The sequence below is a fragment of the Eutrigla gurnardus genome, assembly GCF_963514095.1.
Source record: "Eutrigla gurnardus genome assembly, chromosome: 18".
NCBI classification, from domain to species: Eukaryota; Metazoa; Chordata; class Actinopteri; order Perciformes; family Triglidae; genus Eutrigla; species Eutrigla gurnardus.
In genome coordinates, this window is record NC_139929.1 from 14,420,868 (window position 1) to 14,442,259 (window position 21,392).

Genomic DNA, 21,392 nt, shown 5'->3' on the forward strand with positions numbered 1-21,392 from the left:
CCCAGGGGAAATTGAAATTTCCAAATGATAAGATTAATTCTTAATTATGGCAACAGAATTCACACAAGGCCTCACTTACTTAATCTGCTTTAGTTATAAGCCGCCATAGAGTGAAACAGGGGAGAGAAGAAGTGGACAGCAACTGATGGAGGGAATCCGTGTCATAATGCACCCGATGAACCCGGGCACCGCGGATGCGACGGTGCTCTGCCGCCACCTGCTGGCATTTAGGCAGACCATGAAAACACCAGCAGTGTTGCAGTCTGGGAATGTTTTTCATCTTGTTTCATCGTGGTAGAGGCGATGTTCTCTTAATCAAATGACCACATGCTGCTTCGCTTTCCACTCTTGACACCCTGACATCTTTGGGTTTATTGAAGAGGGAACATATATTTTTTTTTTTTTTTTAACTGTCCGATTGAATTTCCTACTAGAAATATCACTTTTAAGCCTGTACAATAATCTTTCCATGGCTACTAACCTGCTGCTGCTCGTCATTACAAACCTATTTGTGTTGTAAGAGCTTTGATGAGAGAAGATTTGGGGAATTCATTCAAATTCTAATGAAGATCAAATATTTCCACAAATAGCTTTTGGGAAATGTGCATCAAATGATGAACAAGGCTCGTAGAACAGTTAGATGAGAGGTTTTAAAAAGCAGCATCTCGTGTGTAGACACCTTTTTTTTCCTTTTCTTTTTTTAGTGTCTTCTGTTTGCTTGATGCCTGCATTTCATGTCTGATAACTGTTTGTGCTCTTGAAGGGTGATACATAAAAAAGAAAAATGTTGCTTAAGTGTACGATAATTAACATGATACTGTTCAACGGATTGCAATGATTTCTCCATCATTCAAAGCTTCTTAAAAGAGAAATAAAAGCAGTAAACTGTATGTCCAGGGGTTAAATAAATAAATCCAGTGACACTAATCCATAGGATACTTCAAGTCTGATTTTATTATGTGGGAAACATTAGTCTCTTACACATCTAACTCAATGGTGCAATATGACAGACAGCTACTTGGTACAGCAGTGCCTACAGTTAATAACATCCATGTTCACAAGCAAAAATAATAAACAAGGTTAAAAAGATAAATATTAGTTTCAGTGTAGAGCAAATTGCGCAGTTCTCCAGACTTGCAGCAGCAGAACTGTATTGCATCAGTCTCACATAAATATGCTGAGCCTCACACTGAGTCTATGGAGAGACACACACTGTTTTTTTTACAGCAGATACACTGTCTATGCTGTCGTCGTGCAGCTCTGGGCTCAGAGCCTGCCTAAGCAACTGGAGACAGAGAAAGTGCAATTTTAAAACGCCGGTGACACTAAACATCCTGGGCGACAAGGACACACTGATGCATGGCAGGACAGCTGTGTGGATGTGTGCGAGAGCGTGTGTGTGGATGTGTGCGAGAGCGTGTGTGTGGATGTGTGCGAGAGCGTGTGTGTGGATGTGTGCGAGAGCGTGTGTGTGGATGTGTGCGAGAGCGTGTGTGTGGATGTGTGCGAGAGCGTGTGTGTGGATGTGTGCGAGAGCGTGTGTGTGGATGTGTGTGGATGTGTGCGAGAGCGTGTGTGTGGATGTGTGCGAGAGCGTGTGTGTGTTTGATATTAGGAACACTGCAGAGGCTAGGTTACAGTTCATGAGCTCGTCAAGACAAAACAGAGGTGGCGTGACATTGAGGGAAATGACACAGACGGGAAATAAACACAGAATGTGGTCCAACAGAGACGGTTGTTGACGTTGATACTCGAGCCATCATACAACACACGCACCGACGCCTCGCAGACCTTCAGTCACACACACACAGACTGGACTGTGCAGGCCGCCCTTTGTACTGGCGTTCACATGGCTGCTGAAGCGTCCGACTCTTTAGGCCGGTTGCGTACGACGTGCTCCAGCTGCCCGGAGTCCGACACGTCGTAGCTCGTCTTGTACTTGGCCAAGATCTTCATCAGAGGACGCAGCTTCAACCACCACTGCTCCTTCGGGATCCTGTGACTGCAGACAGACGAGCAAATCTCAGCACGGCTTTTTACACACTAGCAGGACTGTGGCACAAATCTCCTAATGAATGGGGCAGTGAAGAAGATCAATTCCCATCTGGACCACATGGAGATGTGATATAAGAGTGACTTTAGATGCTAAAACTGGTCATGAGGATCATTGATTGATCAACATACATATAACTATATTTAGCCTCAACATTAACGTGTACCACAAGTAGAAAAGAGAAGAAGTGCCAGAGAAAACTGGTGGCACATCCTTTTAATATCTAGCAGAAATTCCTTTTAAACCCTCGTAGATCACACCCTCAGTCATACTGTTTGCATAGTTAAAAAAATACTGGCAGAAAATTATTAAATAAATTAATTTCTTCATATTTTATATCAAAATCCAATCATTTTTTTTCTTTCTGAAAAACCTAAATATACGCATACTTACATCAGTAAGTACCAACCAATAATATGATCCATCAATCAATACGCAAATACCATACAGAGCTAGGGAAGGTGGTGAGCTGATCTTTCCCTACCAACCTTCCAGTCTCACTCAGTAAATGTCACCAAACGGAGGATAGATACTCTTTAAAATCAGCTCGACTTTACGTTAAGTAGTGTGATACGTACACAAAGTCAGTCTCGTCCTTGAGTTGAACTACGGGCTGGAAGACCAGAGCCCTGCGACGCATCCCCAGCAGACAGCAGGAGTCCTCGGTGTTGGCGAACACTCGGCCTGCAGGGAAACACCACAGCGGTCAGAGCAGGAGACACGGGGGGACATGCTTCAGCTGGGTGCAAACACACAGCAGCATGGAAAAGGCATCCGGCAGCGGGTGTGAACGGTTGTGTGATTGAGTGATCATGACTGTTCTTCTAGCCAGTAGCGATCATTAACAAAACAGTAACTAAAACAGATCTGTGTGTGGAGGACTACGATAGGGTGCCACTGGAAGGCTAGACACAGAAAGCTACTGAGGCAACATGAAGCAGCAGAGACAAGAAAATGTGGGGCAAAGCGGGAAAACGTGTCCATTAGTTTCCAGTCTTACAATTTCAGATGACTTGTGAATTGGAAAAAAGTGTAGCATGATGGCTACTATTAAATGTGTGAGTCTCTGCACCCCGCATTGTCTAGACTGCCTGCGTGGATTCATGAGAATAATGGAAAAGACAAGACAGGGACATGGAGCTAAATATAAAGATGGAGATGGTCATGGAGTCAGCAAATAAAAGATTTACCTTCATCTTATGTCATCCATGTGTATGGGGAATAGACATAAAAAACAAAGAGGAGTTTTAACTTTAATTGTAGCCTTTATACACATGCAGTGTCACACATCACTCACCGCTGGTCGTGTTCTCCGTATGCAAGTACATTCAAGTCAGTTTCTCATTAAATACTTTGTGTTGATGGATGCAAATGATGGATGAATAATTCCCTTTTAGAGGACTAAAAATACACCAGAATATCAGACTCCATGACAGGTCCGCTTCACAACGACCACGCGTCTGTAGGGAGGGAAGGTCAACTACCACAGGTCGTCTCTCTGATACTGGAGTGGAACATTAACCTTACCCTGTCTGAACGTCTCCACCAGTTTTTTGGTGACCCACTGCATCGCCTTGGCAGAGATCTTGGTCCCAAAGTTACGGTCGAATGGAGACGGCGCACCTCCCTTTATAGAAAGAATCACAACATTTCATCTTGTTGCATTTCAAACACAAATCAACATGATGGTGACCTTTTGTATGGCATGTTTTCCATTTGCACCCTGTATTAAATTTAGCATATTCTGTTTTGCTGCGGCCCGATTCAATCTCCTTTCAGACTGGATGTCTAAATATTTTAGTGTTTTGCATTTATGCCTGTATTGCTTGACAATTTGCTCATGTGTGTTTGTGACATTCATAATTCCATTTCTTTTTCTGTTTTGCGCACCAGAGCATGTACTCTCCATCTGCTCTAAATGTGCATTTTCTTTTTACTTGTCATGTTCTTCACATCCACAGTCAAGAAAAGAAAAATGATTCTATATTTTTGAGACAAGACTCAAACCCAGAGCCATCAGAACACCCACTAAACTTCTTTTTTTTTTAATATTTAAAGATTGTTTGTTGTGCTATGTTTAGCCCCCCGGGATCATCAAAGTTTTGTTTGATCCCGTTTTATTCGCGTAAATCTCAAGACACACAAAGCCAAAATACAACAAAGCCCATCAATGTAAAAGAGGGACATGCATATTCATGATACAAATAAATAAAACTGTTCATTAAAGCTTCCTTAGCCTGGATAAATTGTTACCCCTGACGCTACGACAGAAGGGAATGCTCCCATTTAGTCAGCGTGCGATGGGAACCAGTGTGGCCGAGTCTAACCTGCTGCATGTGTCCCAGCACATTCTTCCTGGAGTCAAACACTCCCTTCCCTTCTTCCGAGTACAGCTGGTAGATAAAGTCTGTGGTGTAGTTTTCATTGCAGTTCTCGTTCCTACACACAAACACACACAGTGAAAGAAACATGTTTGTGTGAACAGAAACCCAAAGTTCCAGACGTCTGCTGCATAATCAGCTGCAACAGTGACATCAAGGCGAGAGCAGCACGGCAAAATGTCAACGGATGGCATCAACATTGGATGTGTTTACTATACAAGCAGCTTAAAATCATCCACCGAGGACAGGGGATACTGGGTCATAAGGCAATCCACAGCAGTGCACCAATGAGTTAGAAAATAAGCTGCGATGTTACCTGAGGACCAGTCCTCTTTGAATGCTGGTCTTCATTTTCTCCGTCAAATGCTCAACATTGGCCTGTGGGAATATATAGGAAATGTGTGATGTTGACCAGCAGATGGCGCTGCACCACAGAGGTCCTCTGACCTCGACAATAGACGATGAGTTACCTGCAGGTCTCTGATGTCAAACGGTTCCTCGTATATGTAGGCAGCATCGGCTCCGGCAGCCAGGCCTCCCACACTGGCCAGGTAGCCACAGTAGCCTCCCATGGTCTCAATGATGAACACGCGTCTCTTGGTCCCGCTGGCCGACTGCTTGATGCGGTCACAAGTCTGACACATGCATATCACTATACATTAGGGGATTAATACGAGCTAAGCATAAGCACACAGTCTATGTGAGATCCCTTTAGTTAAACGTCTTGTTTATCATATCAAAGTGTCTAAACGCCAAACCAGCGAGGTTAGAAGTGTGACGACTGGAGTACTACATGCTGTAAAAACAACCATCAAGACACTCGCTTCATGGCCAGCATGCTTGTTTCTCAATCTGCACAAGAGTCAACATGTAAACTACATTTAAACAATTCAGGCAGTTTCAGGCTAAAATGCTGCTTTCACCATTTAGACTGGAGTCCTGCACAAGGATGACAGAGCAAATCAAATGGTAAGCTTCAGATATGATTTACAATTCAAATGTTAAACACTTGGTTAGAATAATATGTGTTCTACTTGGTCTGGCAGTTTATTGTAATAGTTCAGTGCTGATAATCAGATTGATATCAGGTGACCGTGATGTCAAAACAAAAGTGAACAGTTACAACAATGTTAAAGGGGCATTCCTGTGATTTACTGCATGTCCATCAAGTTGCCTGACAAGAGACAGAGTTAAGAAAGAATGGTGAGCGGTCAAGCTCCAAAAACCATGGACACTACATTTCAATTTAATAGTATATTAGTAGAGTAATATACTAGTATATTCCCTTCTTAATGCCCATTTTTAACATGGGGGTCAATGGAGATTGACTTGATTTTGAGGATAGCCTCATGTGGCCATTTTTAGTAATTCCACCTTGGCTTCTTATCAGCACCGTAGGTTGCCGTTTGGTAGTAATGCGGTCTCTGTTAAAAGAAAATCACAAGCTGGGTTGAACGTAGGTGGCGTGCCCCTTTAACATTTTAAAGGGTTTGGGTTAAAGTGAATATTTTGCCTCAGGTTAATGTTAGCACTACAGTAGGAACTGGGATACAGTCATGTTAATGACTACAAGAATCTATAGAGCTGCAGCAAATACTCATGCAACACTTTACTGCACATCTGCTTAGGAACCTGACAGTTTGAGTATAAGCACTGGACCATTAACTTGATATCATGCGTCATTAGCATCTTGAACAAAGCGATCAAAGCTGTGCCGGCGGCGGCTCCGCTGCCTTACCTCCACGATGGCATTGAGGGCCGTGTCTGCCCCGATACTTAGGTCTGTGCCCGGCACATTGTTACTTATGGTGGCAGGCAGCATACACATCGGGATGCAAAACTCCTCATAGGTAGCGCGAGCTTCATACAGCTGCAGCAGACTCTCAAAGGCCTGAAGCGGCAGTATGTGAAAAACGTGTTAGGGAGCTACAGAATGACAGCCACTGAGAGAGAGACAGGTGAATCTCTCTCAGTTTGCTGGAGCGTATCCTGCCATTCCGGCTCTTTCCGTGTGATAGCGGCAATGGCTTCCCTTTGGCAGAAAGGACGGGAGTGTGAATAGAGAGACGGAGAAGAAAGAGAAGAGGATGAAGGAAGGACAAGGGCTTTATCAAAGGAAGGTGGCAGAACTGATGGAACAGAGGGAAGAAAGGAAAAGACGGGATATAGGTCTGTGTGTTTGTGAGCCTCAGCAGCTCAATGCAGTGACACTGCATAGGACACCCATGTGACGGCCAAATCTGCTGCCGAAGGTTATATGCAGGCAAGACAAGCACCGATTGAGTCTGCATACACAGGAGGAGGAGGAGGATGATGAAGACGATGGTGGCAAAGAGTCAGATGTTGTTTATATTTCCACTTCAGGGTAAATTTTCAGTTAATTTGAGAAATAATGTGCAATAACTTTGCATTGTTACTGTATAAAGTTAGTGTGCTTTCTAGCAGGTACACACAAAACTGTGCATGTTGACTGCACTATGGGGTGTTAGATAGTGCTCTGTAAGCATGAGCTAACTAGACAACATCAAACCTGCATGTTAACCACTCAACTTGATGTTAATGATGAGGGAGGATACGAACACACAGACAGGGAGCGGGAGGCAGGCAGAGCAAACATAGCGGCCGGTCACGACACTCGGGCACCTCACAGCATGCCTCCATGTTGTCACCCACTTACTCACCTGATGGGGAAGGGAGGGACGCTGCTCTGTAACTTCGTTTGACCTTTACCAGTCAGGCCTCACAGGACAGACCCAGCTCAATTTGTCTGTCTGGCCGAGATCGTTTTAGTTTTATCCCATGTCGTGGCTATCAGAAGCCATGTTCACAAAACACTTCAGGCTGGTAAACATGTTGCGTGACTGGTAAAAGGACTGAGTGAGCGATTTCTCCCTTCTTGAAAACATGATCGGCTGGCAGGCTCGATATGTGGGAATAAAGCCAGTTTGTCTGCATGTGTGTGTGTGTGTGTGTGTGTGTGTGCTTTATATCTGTCTGTGTGTTGCTGAGATAAACGATTCTGCTTGCCAGCCCCATCACTTACAGTAGTGATGGCGTTCAGAGCTGTGTCAGCGCCAATGCTGAGGTCTGAGCCCGGCACATTGTTGGAGACAGTGGCTGGGACCATGACCATGGGCACACAGAACTCGTCATATTTCCCGCGCGCCGTTAACAGTTCCAGCAGTGACAGGAAGGCCTGCAGGGCAGAGCCAAGGGCTTTAGTGGCTACAAGGGTGGAGCTCTGGCAGGTGGGTCGGGTTAGGAGGTTGGGCTACTTGCCACAAGGAAGGGAGAGACAAAAGTGGAAGGTGCCAAGGGGAGGAGCCAGGTCTATCACAACGGACAGCAGCGAAACAGACAGGTACCACTCCACACACTCTCAACATGATCTCACACACACACACATCCACTCACACACATGAAACACGTTTACTTATCACAGGAAAATAAAGCCGGTGAGCATCTAAATGGAAGTGCGTGAAATGGCTGGAACAAAAGCAGGTGCTCTCTGTTGTCAATTAAAAATCAAATCATCATATTTAGATTTCAGTTACCAGTGAATAAACGCTATGTTATAATTCACACTGTTCAAGGTTTTGTCAGAGAAATGACTTTGAAGCATGATTATTATGATTATGTAAGGAGCCATATGGTGGTGGGCTGACATATAATGAGATAAGACTGATGGAAAGGATCAACATTACAGCATTCACTGTCATCTACTGTACACATGAACATCTGACAATATAATTAGTGATGCTTCAACAGTTACTTTGTCATTTTTAAGTGTATGAGCATTCTCATAAAGTTGCTGAATATGAAATATAGCATTAGCGCGGTGGTCACAAACTTAAAGATGTATGTAAATATAACTGAGAAATTAGCCTAATTAGCAAAAACAGCTGGCAAGACGAAAGAAAAAAAAGATTTAAACATACCTCAAATCCACCAACAATTAGCAGTGCATTAATGTTATGCATTTTCATCTGCTCAGCAATTTTCTCAACATGCTTTGCAGGAAGTGTTCTGATGGAAGAGAAACAATAAAATGGCTATTTATTTATGAGATATGAACAGAAATGAAAAGTATATAGCTGTGAATGTAATCCTTTTAAGCTGAAATCTGGAAAAATACTTAATGGATCTAATTTTTATTGCTGAATGGTTGCCGTTTAAGACTCTACCTTTTGGTTCCCAAAAGAGATCCACCTTGTCCCGTCCATCCTCCCACATCAGCCCATTTAATCTCCTTAATCTAGGGGAAAGACAACAAATGCATCACGTTTTAAGTACTTCCTTCCTTTAGCATTTCAAATGTATTAATCCTAAACCTAAGATTTGTTCCTGGAGTGTCGGTGCGGTGGATTGTTAGGAGTTAAATTTGTCTGGCCACATTCTCTTATGTATTACAGATGAACTGGACCGGTGAAAACACAGAGGTGTGTAGCAGAGTCCCAGAGCAGTGAAGTATAAAAATCCATCTCTCCCGCTGGTCTAATCTTCTTAGGGTCAGCTAGCACAGCCTGAATTCAGCTGGCCGGGGCACACACGGGGTGTTTAACTAAGCGGTGATGTTAGGGGCACTCTGATGAAGATAAATGATCAGAGTGCTGTTCTTTGAAAGAGCCAGGGAGATTTAATGTTTCTGCACTGGGAAAAGTTCAAAGGAGGACAAGGGAGATGATTGGGGAACCAGTTCTACCAGTCACAGAGCAGGAAAATAACAGTGTTTCAAATTACAGCACAGTCTCACATGGAACAGGTTTCACTTAATGACTCTACGGTCACACATTATCCACAATTTGAGACTTCTATTATAGTTAGAATACGTAATCCTTCTAACTGATCATTCCTAAACTGTGTTTTACAGTATGTGTATTCAGCTGCCCTCTATTGGTTTACTGTGGTACTGCATCAATTTGACTGAGCAGGGCAGAGTATGTGTGGGAAATTGGTTTACATTAATCTGGGCAGATTATTCCCTGGCTCTCCCTTTCAGTCAGGGACCTAACAGTGATTGTGTATTTCTCTTTGAGTTATTGATTAAAATATGAAAGTAGTACACACAATATTTTATTCAACTCTTATGGTATAGTCATTAATGAATACATTTTCAATTATAACATTCAATCTACTTCATGTGATGACTTCCCTACACATTATAATTTAAAGGAGTGAGATTGAAAAATGTACATGCAATCAAGGCTGCATGGTATATTGTTTCAGCACCAACACTGTTGAAACGTCACATCACAGTACATATGATGCAATGTTGGCAAATTCAGTCAAACCTACCTAAACTATTTTGCGGAATTCTCATATCCAATGACTAATCCAGTATTTCTGATGAATCACCTATAGCCTTGGTAGGCCCACCACTGTTTAATTATGAACTGTATATATTTTTACACTTTACACCAGAGGATCCTCTCCCAGTGAGTCCATTTTCCTCTAGTGGTTCACCACAACCGGCTATATTAGTTTAGCTGGGAAAGGTCCGGGTTGAAGGTTACTTCCGGATCTTTCTGTGGACTTAGTATTCTCCCTGCAGGAAGGAAAGGGGCTCCTGGCGTGACTGTCAACAGGGGAAGACTGTGGGAGGCCTGCAGTCATGTTGTCAACCCACCCAACCCGTCTTGAAACAGGGAGCCCGTCTCATTAAACATGTTTTGTGGCTGTGACATTTTTTGCTTTAACTTATATACAACCAGTGAGTTTCACTTAAAAATGTAAGGAGAAAATTCCTATATTTTTTCCTACCCCAATATATAGTGCAGATTAAAACCCCAATATGTATTGCCCAATAGGCAATAGTACAGTACTGTATGTCAGTGATATAGTACCCACCTGCCCTTTGGAGAATCCTTCAAACCCATCACTGACAGCAAACATCTTGTGCCCCTCCGAGATGCCCACCCTGACGGCTGAACGAACGGCAGCATTCATGCCCGCTGCAGGGGCTCCAACATTCAACACGGCCACATTGAAGTTGCTCTGGCGGCAGAAAAAACAGACACTTACATTGTGTAATCATCACACTAAATAAAGAGGGCATGTTGCAGTTGTTGTTGGGGGACAGTTCATCAAGCTCTGCAGAGTGAATCAATAAGTGGTTTCTGCTCCGCTCTCAGCTACATGCTGGGCCTACAGTGGTCATTATCGCAGAATGCAGGGGGAGCCGAACCCTGAGGCGAGCTCCGCAGCGTGGAGTCTGCCGTGCTGTCTCTACACTTCACTGATCTTCAATCTGAGCTGCCTCCTTTGGAGCTACAGCAGCAGGCTGCCACAGCTCCTGGCAGGGTTGAACAAGTCATCCCTTAGCGGGGCGCCAGGTGTCATCTGATATCGCTGCACGAACGACACGCAGTGTGAGCCACCTGGGCCTCGTGTGAAGCATTTCACCACAACTATAGGCTACACAGCAAGAAGCAGGTAAAACAGTTTGGTCTCAACTGTTTGCCTCTATAACAAGTCACCTTATACTCCACTTAACAGCAGGACACAACTGGCACCATATCCGACGGGTGCACTGCCGTTATAATTTTAATGGACCGGGTCCAGAAAATGCTCACATGGCCAAAACACACATTTACAGGTCTAGGTTTTACCATGGATGCCTCTGAAAATAGCAGCAGCACAGTGCATCATCACAGCAGTAGTGGAGTCATTATTTGTAGGACAGAGTAATAAAAAAAATTTAACAACTCAGTGGCTTGGGGACGCCAATTCAACCCTCTAAAAACAACCTGCACTCCAGGCATGGTTGGGACTGCTACTGTATGTGTGAAACAACAGCTCCTGCTCCGTGGGTGTCTGTGTGTTTATTCCTGGTTTGTGTTTGAAGGGAGCAAGCAGAGCTGACAACACTTCCACAGTCAAAAAGTCCCGCAGGAAATGTCACAATGTCGTGAGGTGACTTACAGTCGGCAGTTCAGTTTCTGGTTTACGATGAGCCAGCAGTTTGTACGTCCTCAGGTTGTTTTCAAAACTCCTGCAGTAAAACATGACACATTGTCTGTTAAAACAATAGCGTGGGACATTTTCAGCACCGTGTACATGTAAATGCACAAAATAGGGTCTGAAATTAATTATCTGCGTCATTATTTCAAACTGGTTGTTTACCCTTGTGTACAAACAGGCTGGTGGTGTTCTAAATAGCACCATGATCTACTTTCCGTGCTACACCTGTCTACAGTAAACATCAAACTGATGCCATGTCCTGATCCTGAGTGAAGGGATGGCTCTGGTATATGGGATTGGTCCCAGCGGGCCGTCAGTCATACCTGCCACGAAGCCTAACAGCCTCCTCGAACCGTTTCCCGTCCATGGCCCTCTGGACCTCCTGAGTCTAAGAAAAAAAAAGACAGGAGTATTTTCACTGTTTTAATTCAGTATTATTCATACAATGTACTTCCTGTATGTACAAAAGCAGAGGTGCTTTGTTTAATTTATATCAGCGGAGATTAATTATCTGTAGGCATTCATACTTTGATCTTTGAAGTGTAACAATTGCTGCGTTAAAGACAAACTGCTCTTTCTAACTGAAAGAGACAGAACAATGCAAGACAAATGTCATAGTTTGTTCCAGCTCAAAACAAAGCTACTATGTAACCTTGTTTCTGAGATTTTTCCCTTAGTTCTGTCAAAACCTGAACCTGGTATGGGAGTACATACAACCATACAAGAAGGAGTGTAAACCAGCCTGTTTCTCTAGACTCATGGCTGTAGGAATACCTGCTGAACATGTAACGGCAGCCTGCCTGTTAAAAGACTTTGATAACGGTGTAGGTCCATAGGGACACTGTCCACAGATGCATGGTCTGATCTTTAGTTTGTATTATTTTATTTGTATGATTTTTGTTTTTCTATCTCTTCGAATGGTCTGTACTGGTAATGTTAATTTGCTTGTTGTTTGAACATTTTATATATCAGGGGTTCCTGCTCCCACCTTAGTGGGTTTATATAATGGAGCTGTAACGAACAGCTGGTGAATGTCTGTCCCAGTTTCTCAGAGTTCAGGGTGTTTTGGCAGCTCAAACCCCCCCCAAGACGTTCAGTTAACAGGATGTGAAACACAGTGAAAAGTGGAAGATTTCCATGATTGAGAGGCATTTTCTGCTATTACTGCATGAAAATGTACTTTTGATTGGTCGTTCACTAAACATAGTTTACGTTATACGTGTCAATCAAGTGATTATGCGACTCTGTTGTCTGTCTGTGTAAAGAAGCAGCTGAATGTTGCCGTGTCGTGACTCTTTGTGCGTTTCTATGGAGATGGGTTGCTATTACATCACCATCCAGCAGGCAGTCATCGCCCTGCCAACTGCTTCAAATAACCGTTAACCAGACAACTGCCTCTCAAACAATACAACTCTCTTGTGAACATTATTGCCACTTCAGGCCCAATGAGCCGTCATCATTACTCCAGGCTCCTCCAACCCAAACCCCACTCACTCTGCCTCTCAGTCCAGCTGAGTCATTTCCCAGTGTTTGTGTTTGTATGTGCTTTGCAGTTTCTTTCTCTCTCCTCAGCATCCATACTTTGTGTTTGTGTGTTTGTGTGTGTGTGTGTGTGTGTGTGTGTGTGGCCCGTTTCCAGCCCAGTTCTGTGCCTACCATCTGTACACACTCCATCAGAGGCAGGCGCACCGATTGGTTACCGCACAGAGAGACCACACAGGCCGGCGTGTTAGCTGTGGTCTCCAGAAGAGCAAGAACAGCCTCCACACCCATACGACTGGCCTGTGTGAGCAAACACAGATTAAACGGCATCATCCTCACTATTTAAACCCCCTTTTGTTTTACCTGCATGCATGTTACACTTTCTAACACGTTCTTCTCCAAATAATCGTAATTCCTCCACCACATCTTTTTCTCTGCCTGAATATTTAGTTGGTTTGTGGTTAACATGAAGAGATTTGTCACTCGCTTGTTTGTGATGCAGTGCTTCACATGCTGAGCCACAAATCTGTTAATGTGCTTAACCTAAAACCTGAGGCCAATTCACTTCAGTCACACAGGGGATTAAACTGGAGATGCTGTTGACAACTGGACTATGCCTTCCAAAATACCTCAAATCCAGGTTACAAATGTGTATAAAATGTTTAAACTTCTTAAAGCTCAACCATTTGAATAGTAATCCAAAGTGAATTAATCACATTTGACATTATGGTTCTAAAATCGGTGTATAATCAACTGATTATTTATTATCAGAAAAATAGTGACATATATTAAAACTTCCCAAAGACCAAGGTGATCTATTTAGATAGCATGTTTTATTCCATCAAAACCCAAATATATTCATTTGTTATGATACATGGCAGAGAAAAGTATCAAATCCTGATATTTCAGACAACCAGCAAATGAAAAATGATTAATCGATTATCAGAATGGGGTGGACCTACCAGGATGCGGTCAAAAGCAGAAGGGGTCCCTCCTCTCTGCACGTGCCCCAGGATTGTCACTCGCGTGTCGAAACCCAAGCATTTCACAACAAGCTAGGACGATAAAATACGCAGGTCTTAGCAAATATTGTGGCAAAATACTTTGTTATTCCTCTATTTAAATTTAATTTATGGATGCTTCTTGTGAAGTGATACAAATCCATCTCATGCATATTAGTAATACAGCTAAATGTGCTGTCTGCAATAGAACTATACTGTTTGATAAATGTGAAACATACATACATACACTCACGAACAGGCACATCACACACTGAAACACAAACACAGTAGAAAAGCTGAAGAGAAGGGGAAACAGCAAAGCACAAGCAAGCCATTCTAATTTTTCAGTCATGTTAGTGGGGAGCTCTTGGCTTATACTGAACATCACAGAAGATCCCAAAAGGGGGAAGTGCTAAATCAAATGTTGACACTCGGGTACTGTACAAGAAAACAAAAATGCTGGGAAATGTTTCCCCTTCAAATGAAAAACAGTTAGTGCAGGGTTGTGGCATACTGTGATAATCTCTCAGCAAATCTACAGTGTCAAGACATATCAAAATATTCAATACAACTATGTGTGAGAACATTAGAAATAAATGTAGTTTTTACAAATGCTTGGGTGTGAGTTTTAGTGAGGGTATCTTCCAGCAGTAGCAGTATCGTGACAGCCATCTTACCAAACTAGAGAGTGTGTCTGATAGAGCACTCCAGAAACACAGCAACAGAGTCAAAGCCACACCAGGGCAGCAGTACAGTAGTAGGTCATACAGGAGGCAGTCGAAGCTGGCACGTTTACACAGAGCTCTGTACTTACATCCTTGATATAGTCAGTGGTAATGGGCGTGTTGCTACGATCAATCGCCCCTTCGGCTACAATTATGATATTCAGGCGTTTCATCCCTGCTCGGTTCTACAGGGAGGGGTGGTGGAGAAACAACATGACAGAAAAACTGAGACTGCGGCTGCATCATGGGCTTTCAGAAGCACGGGGGCCGGACTGTGCTGACAGCCGGGGAGCTGACAATATATTCTTTCATAATGAAACATGTCATTGAAGCTTGTGTTTGCACTTTTTTAAATCAGCAATGTCCTGCTAACACTGCTGCTGGTTATCACTGCATTGTTTTGCACTTCTCATGCAGCATCAAGGTTTTCTTATCGCATAGACTTCCTGTTAGACAACCTGATGCCAATAATCATTGCAGACAAGCTGCAAGATAAATATAGTGCAGAAGATTATGTGGCTCGGAGGACTGATTTCCATCAGTCGGGTCTCCATGCTTCTGGCTTCCCCTTTCTTTGCACTCAGGTACTCACATCCTTGACTAAACCAGAGGTTATAGGCTTCCCATGCCTGTCAATGGCTCCCTCTGCAACTATGATTATGTTCAGCCTTGTGCCCCTGGAACGGGTCTGTATCATAGAACAATGGCATGTTTCCAAAGCAGAAAAAACACAACAAGAGACCAGACAACTTGGACTGAACACTTTTCTTCACATCAGTCTTCTCTGATTTAAAAAAAAAAATTCCTCGCAGAAAAAAAAAGGGAAAGTTGTGCATAATAACAGCACTGTCATGTTAAACAAGACGGCTAGGGAGCATTATATAGGATATAATATGGTTGGTTGGGTTCACTGTGGGGAACAAAGAAGATCAGGTTACCGCAGACAGTTTTTGACACATCTTGTCCTCCCAGCCGTCCTCTGGGGGCATCTCAGGGATCAACACCCAGTCTGCTCCACAAGCCAGAGCGCTCACCAAGGCCAGGTAGCTTGGATTAAACACACAGAGATGATTATCAACTCTGTTTGTGCACACTGTGCTCCATCTGTCTCCGCCTTAGGAATTGTGTTTTCGGATGTGCGGTTTATCAAATGCATTCTTACCCACAATGTCGGCCCATGACCTCTAACACAAATGTTCTCTGGTGACTGAAAGATCAGAACAGAAAATAGGACTTAGCGTGTACAAGATGGGACATTTAAATGTTGATTTTGAAAGGAGCTGATGATATGTGAAATTGCCACAGCTGATATAGAGTATCCTGTCTAGAACTTCAAATGGGGTTTTGCATAAACCAACTTTTATTTGCAAGTTTATGATGCATTACTGCTCATAGCCTGACCAAATAAAACAGATGTAAATAGACTAATATAGTTGCTCCATCACTCCCTCACCTCTGTGCAGTTGTCATAATCGCGTCCACCACTTCGATGATTCTGTGCAGAGCAGAGTCGGTGCCGATTGTCATGTCAGTTCCACAGAAGTCGTTATCGATGGAGCCGACCATCCCCACGATGTGAAGGGCCGAATACTTCTGAACGGCATCGGCCTCGATCAGGCCTGAAGGGATCAGGAAGTAAAGAGTCGAACCAACAGTTATTCATGTAGGTTACGCTCACAGCTTGTTGTCAAAATATAACGGCATGAGCAGCATTGGAAAGTGCTGAGCTCTGGGAAAAAAACCTTCAGTAAAAACATCGGTTCACTTTAGATTCTAATTTTGTGTTTTGAGGGAATATTTCACTTCATCCTGTTTTTCCATGCTGGAGATTATTTCCATAACAGTTAAAACTTTTAAGAAGATGACATGACATGGGTTGTGAGTCAGTAAAGAAACAAAACCCATAAGTGACCAATGTGGTTCCTGACAGCAGGGTTTTCAACAGATTGAGCACACACCCTAAATAAAGACAATAGCACAAGAGGAGGTTCATCATTCCTCCGGTACCTTGCTCCACCAGCTCAGTCAGCAGCCCGCTCCATTCCTCCCTGAAGAGGTTGGCTCCCGTCAGGCTGCCATCTCCACCGATCACACACAGGTTGGTGATGCCCTGCTGCACCAGGTTGTGCGCTGCCTTCAGGCGTCCCTCGTGGCTGCGGAACTCTTTACAGCGGGCACTGCCGATAACAGTGCCACCCTGAAGATGACAAGTGTGACGATTTCTTCATTCTCATCGTTATGTGCTGCTGAGGAACACAGGCCGGCTACGAGAATGTTAAGTAATAGACCTCTCTAACCATAAAACAGCCTTATCTTTTCGCTACATGACTTGCATTTTCCTCTTGAATGTTCCGTTCTCTGAAAGCTAACACTTACTCTGATAAGGGTTCCATTTAAAGTGCTGTAATATGAACAGTTTGCAGTCGATGCTAGGCTGCTGCCTATGACGATTACTCACCACTTGCAGCATGCTGGAGACACTTTGCCATGAGGCTTCCTGTATGTTTTCTCCACCGTCCACCATACCCTGATACCCCTGATTAACAAAAGAAGAAGCATCTTAGTAAACAAATACAAGAGATTTCCAAACAAACTAACAGCTGGAGTGAAGTGGACTCCAAATGGCATCATTAGGTCAAATTACTGTACAAACATGTAATTGTTAAACTCAAGAATTGCATGGCCATGCAGTGTTCTGCAGAAGCACAGAGTGCTGTGGTTTTGATTGAGAGGGGAGTTTCATACGAGGCATCTGCTCAAGCTTCAAGTCAGTTATGTAACAACACACACTGAGCGAGGAGGTCCATGACATACACAGATGTGCAGGGATCACACAGGATGAGCAGTCAGGCCCTCTCCAAAGCTCCTCCAACATCTGGCATGTAAAAAATAAACTTTCCTGTGTCTATAGACGTATACGGAGATCCCACAGTTGTCAATATGCAGCCTAAAGTGCAGCCGTCCCTTCATAAGATGCATTACTCTGAAACAGTTGTCACTGCTTCAGACTTTGACAATGAGTTGCTTAAAAACATTTTATCATAGCTCTGCTGTATTTACAAAAAAGTTTAATTTTACTTCATGTGTTATGCATAAAATATATGTAAAAATTCCCTTGAAAGTGTACGGGAAGAGATGCACCGATGGATCAGCTGAAAGTTTTCAGATGCTTGGCCACGACCAGTTTTCGGTTTTCTACAGGTCACATTTACAAATTTTTTTAGGGAGAGAATTTTGGAAAGGACAAAAATCAGAATTGGCAGGTTAGACTTAAAATACCTTCACCTTTTCCCACTTCTACTCACTTCTATAGCATAAAATAAACTATAAGCAGTGACAAAACGGCTTTTGACAATGATCATCACAATATATGGGCTCACCTCATGAATGAAATAAACTTTTGCTCCCACATATAACCCCATTCGAACCACGGCACGTACAGCAGCATTCATCCCTGAAAAACAAAAAGAATGCCAAAAAGTAATCGTAAAAATAAAACAACAAGAACTTGAATGCTGCAGTTGTGGGCAGTCAAACGTTTTGCTTGAAAGGGAAAAAACATGTTTGTTTCAACTGTAGCAAATCATCCTGCAAGTTGCTGCATGGATATTTATTTAATCTCTGTCACAAAGACCTGCAGCAGTGACATTTTAATTCCCTCTTTCTGAGTATGTATGTGTGTTAAATGTGAAAGGAAGTGTGTGGTAGAGCATTTAAATGCCGCCCAGCTCTGTTTATACTGTTATCTGTGGTTTGGGTGACATTTTTTTCTCACACAGCACACTGCCATTTTTGGTCAGACTGTTTCCCAGCTCCTCCTACACAGCCTCCCTGTTATTTATGGTTAGTCCAAATGAACTCAGTAACTAGACATGTACTGCTCTGTGCCTTGAATGTCAATGAGAGGTTAACTTAAATACTGACAGTGGGAATGATGCTTTCACCCACAGCAGACAGACTAAACTTGGCTGACAGAGAAAGGAAACTCGGTCCTTTCTTCTGTTGTTTCCACCTCTCCCAAACTGGTGAACACAGCAGATCTAATGACAGCCAGGCAGTGCTGTTACCAAGCAACACAAAGTTTGAAGGCCAGTGGGGCAGTGGAGAAGACCTCAATGCAAGTGAAAAGAGAGATAATTGTACTGGCAAAGTCCACTGGGTAAAGTGTTTTTTTCCTACATTCCTCCCTACAGTCACATAACCAGCAAAGCAGCCATAATAACCGTTAGAAAGACACCAGCTATTCACCACTCTGCCCAGTGTAAGTGCTGATGACCTACGGTTTCATTACATAACTGTTCAAATGAATGGCCTGGGTTGATCACAGTCAGAGCAGACCGACAAGGTTTAGACTTAGAAACAGACAAAGAACTAATGCAAGTGAGAAAGTAAGATGCAATTTAAAGACTATCCAAGAAATGTTTTATGTTTCTTATTGACATTCAGCTTTATCAAAGTTAAATGTCATTGAGTTTGACCCTCCAATTCTGCATAACTGACACTTTATCGTGCAGAGGAAGTGAAAAGACCAAGCCAAGGCTACATAATGCCCTCTCACATTCAGGTCCTGTCATGCATGCCACAGCCTCATTAGTTTGTTCTGGGAACAACTCCATGTGTGTGTTTTTTTTCTGCGTGTATGTGTACATCATGTGTGTGCTAACAGGGATTTCTAATTCTAAAGCCACCCACCAAATATGGATTTATTTCTACTGAGCCGATGAGAGCTAGAATGTCTATGACTTGGCTGGCAACTACTGTAAAGAGCACACACAAAAATACACTTGAAAATGTGAAACATAGAGTCCAGTCTAAAACTACATCTCCAAGTAGACCCCAGGCCCTTTTTCCCCCACAGAGGTGTAAAGACATGTAAATAATATAATGAACTATGGCTGAATTCCATCAAGCTGCTTCTGTTTGTACTGTGCATGCTGGCTCACGGTCATGATGACCTACTGGGACACTTAAACAAAAGAACACAGATTAATTGCAAATGTTAGTCAGATGCCTTGTGCTTTTCGAGAAGTCAAAATGTCTGCTGTGAAAAAGGACAGTAATGAGGCAGTCTGAATGGTTGTACATGAACTATACAACATAGCAGGTGGTATAGACACGTCTGTGTGTCAATATAACAATAAGATATGTATTTTTTTCCATTTCAGACAACCCACTTAGACTGATTTATGTCTATGTTACGTTCAATGGACGCTGTTAGATATTAAAAAGGCATCATAGGGATTTATTAAAGTCTATTCCATTGAATAATCAAACTGATCACAATGGCATTGGTTGTCTTGAGAAAGCACTTCACCAAAAACCACGTACCACAACATCTTCAACATGTCACACTACGGTAAAACATTGTGTAAAATTTGTCTCTAACATTTTTTTATTATTAAAATATTTAATCTTGTTAGTGGCAGATTCCATGTAATAACTTGTATGCCTTCAAAACAAATCATATCAGGCCACGAACTGAAAAGCTTCGTGGGTTTTCAGCATTAAGTTGCAGCGGACGTTCTGTGTATTAATACATTGTAAACATGTCATGCTAAATGGGAAAGTGCGGTGCTTCACATCCTGGTAGTAGAAGTGAAGAGACGAGCCGGTGAGCACATGACCGGTGTTTCCTCTATGACGTAAGCCTCGATGGGAGAGACGTAGCAGAGATGTAGATGCAGATCATCACGTACACACAGGATACAGGCATTCAACCGCTGACCCGCACTGTCACTGCGAACCAAGTATCTCACTCAAAATGTACGTTTTAGATAATCTATTTTAACAGCTTTGTTATCGATCCGCACAACCCGCACTGCGGTGGCCGGCACTTCTCTCACTTCTTCATCCAACTTATTTTAAACGCGAGTTTGACATGGTCACATTAACCGGGTTAATGCGGTTACATCGCAAATGTGTCTGTGGATAAGAAAAGACGACGGGACTCGACCTTGACTGCTCTCTAAAGTGTTCACGCCGTTCTGAGCGACAAACATGCCACCAAATCACAGGCGGATGGTGATGCTGTTAGCGAGTTAGCAGGATGTGTCATGTTAGCATGCTAACTGGCGGGCTTCCTGGATGAATGGTGTTAACCTTAGCATGTTGGTCACTTAACCTTAAGCCTTTATGAACGCCTTTTCACACAGCATAAAGGAAAGCCTCGCCACTCCACTGACATCATCACACAGTGGTACCCTCGCCCTCTGCGGGCCTGTCCACACTGACAACACTTCACATGAAACTGTCACTCCACCGTTTACCTTGAGCATCCCCTCCGCTCGTCAGCACTGCGATGGCTTTCCCTGCTCCCGACAGGTTCTCAAAGAATATCTTCTTGCCGTCTGGCTGCGCCATTTTCACAGCGGCTCCGTGTATATCCCAGTCCAGCCGATAAAAGAGTCAAACGGGGCCGCAGCAGTATAAAATTGGGCTAAAAATGATGAAGGGCAACGCTCGTCCGCCCCCTGTCTCTACCTTTGTATGCCCGCTATGTTCTCCCTCTCCCTGTTCCGCATCTATTCGTCGATTTGCATAGACTGACCGTGGGAAGAGTGACTGACATTGCCGTGAGCCAATCAGATCGCGGTTTAAGACCGCTTCCTCTTAATTTGAAACCAATGGGAAGAGACGTATATGAAAGATGGGCGGGGAAAACAGGACGAGGATGGCGCTGTGAATCCCAGGGATGTTGTTGAGGAGGTAAATTACGTTTATTTGACAAATTCCTCTTTACTAGTCCGACATATGTCCACAGCAGACAACAACAAGTTAAATATTAGTAACC

At 43.2% G+C, this 21,392-nt stretch overlaps 1 protein-coding gene across 5 annotated transcripts; it reads right to left on the minus strand.

Annotated features, from left to right (window-relative positions):
* Nucleotides 1-931: 931 nt before the first annotated feature.
* Nucleotides 932-21,115, minus strand: pfkpa (phosphofructokinase, platelet a). Of its 5 annotated transcripts, XM_084034144.1 has the most exons (23): nt 20,869-21,115; nt 17,983-18,056; nt 17,061-17,138; nt 16,610-16,799; nt 16,056-16,221; nt 15,765-15,809; nt 15,541-15,649; nt 15,195-15,290; nt 13,839-13,931; nt 13,051-13,176; nt 11,718-11,782; nt 11,356-11,425; nt 10,282-10,428; nt 8,619-8,689; nt 8,373-8,460; nt 7,478-7,630; nt 6,173-6,325; nt 4,905-5,069; nt 4,751-4,812; nt 4,381-4,492; nt 3,581-3,680; nt 2,632-2,737; nt 932-2,002 (listed from the first exon to the last, which is right to left on the minus strand). In XM_084034144.1, the coding sequence occupies exons 1-23, from the start codon at nt 20,960-20,962 to the stop codon at nt 1,846-1,848; spliced, it is 2,520 nt and encodes an 839-aa protein (XP_083890270.1). In that variant the 5' UTR covers nt 20,963-21,115; the 3' UTR covers nt 932-1,845. The 5 variants fall into 5 exon arrangements, with proteins under 5 accessions (XP_083890270.1, XP_083890269.1, XP_083890268.1 ...); XM_084034143.1 differs by lacking the exons at nt 6,173-6,325; nt 15,195-15,290 and adding an exon at nt 14,692-14,787; XM_084034142.1 differs by lacking the exon at nt 6,173-6,325.
* Nucleotides 21,116-21,392: the final 277 nt, after the last annotated feature.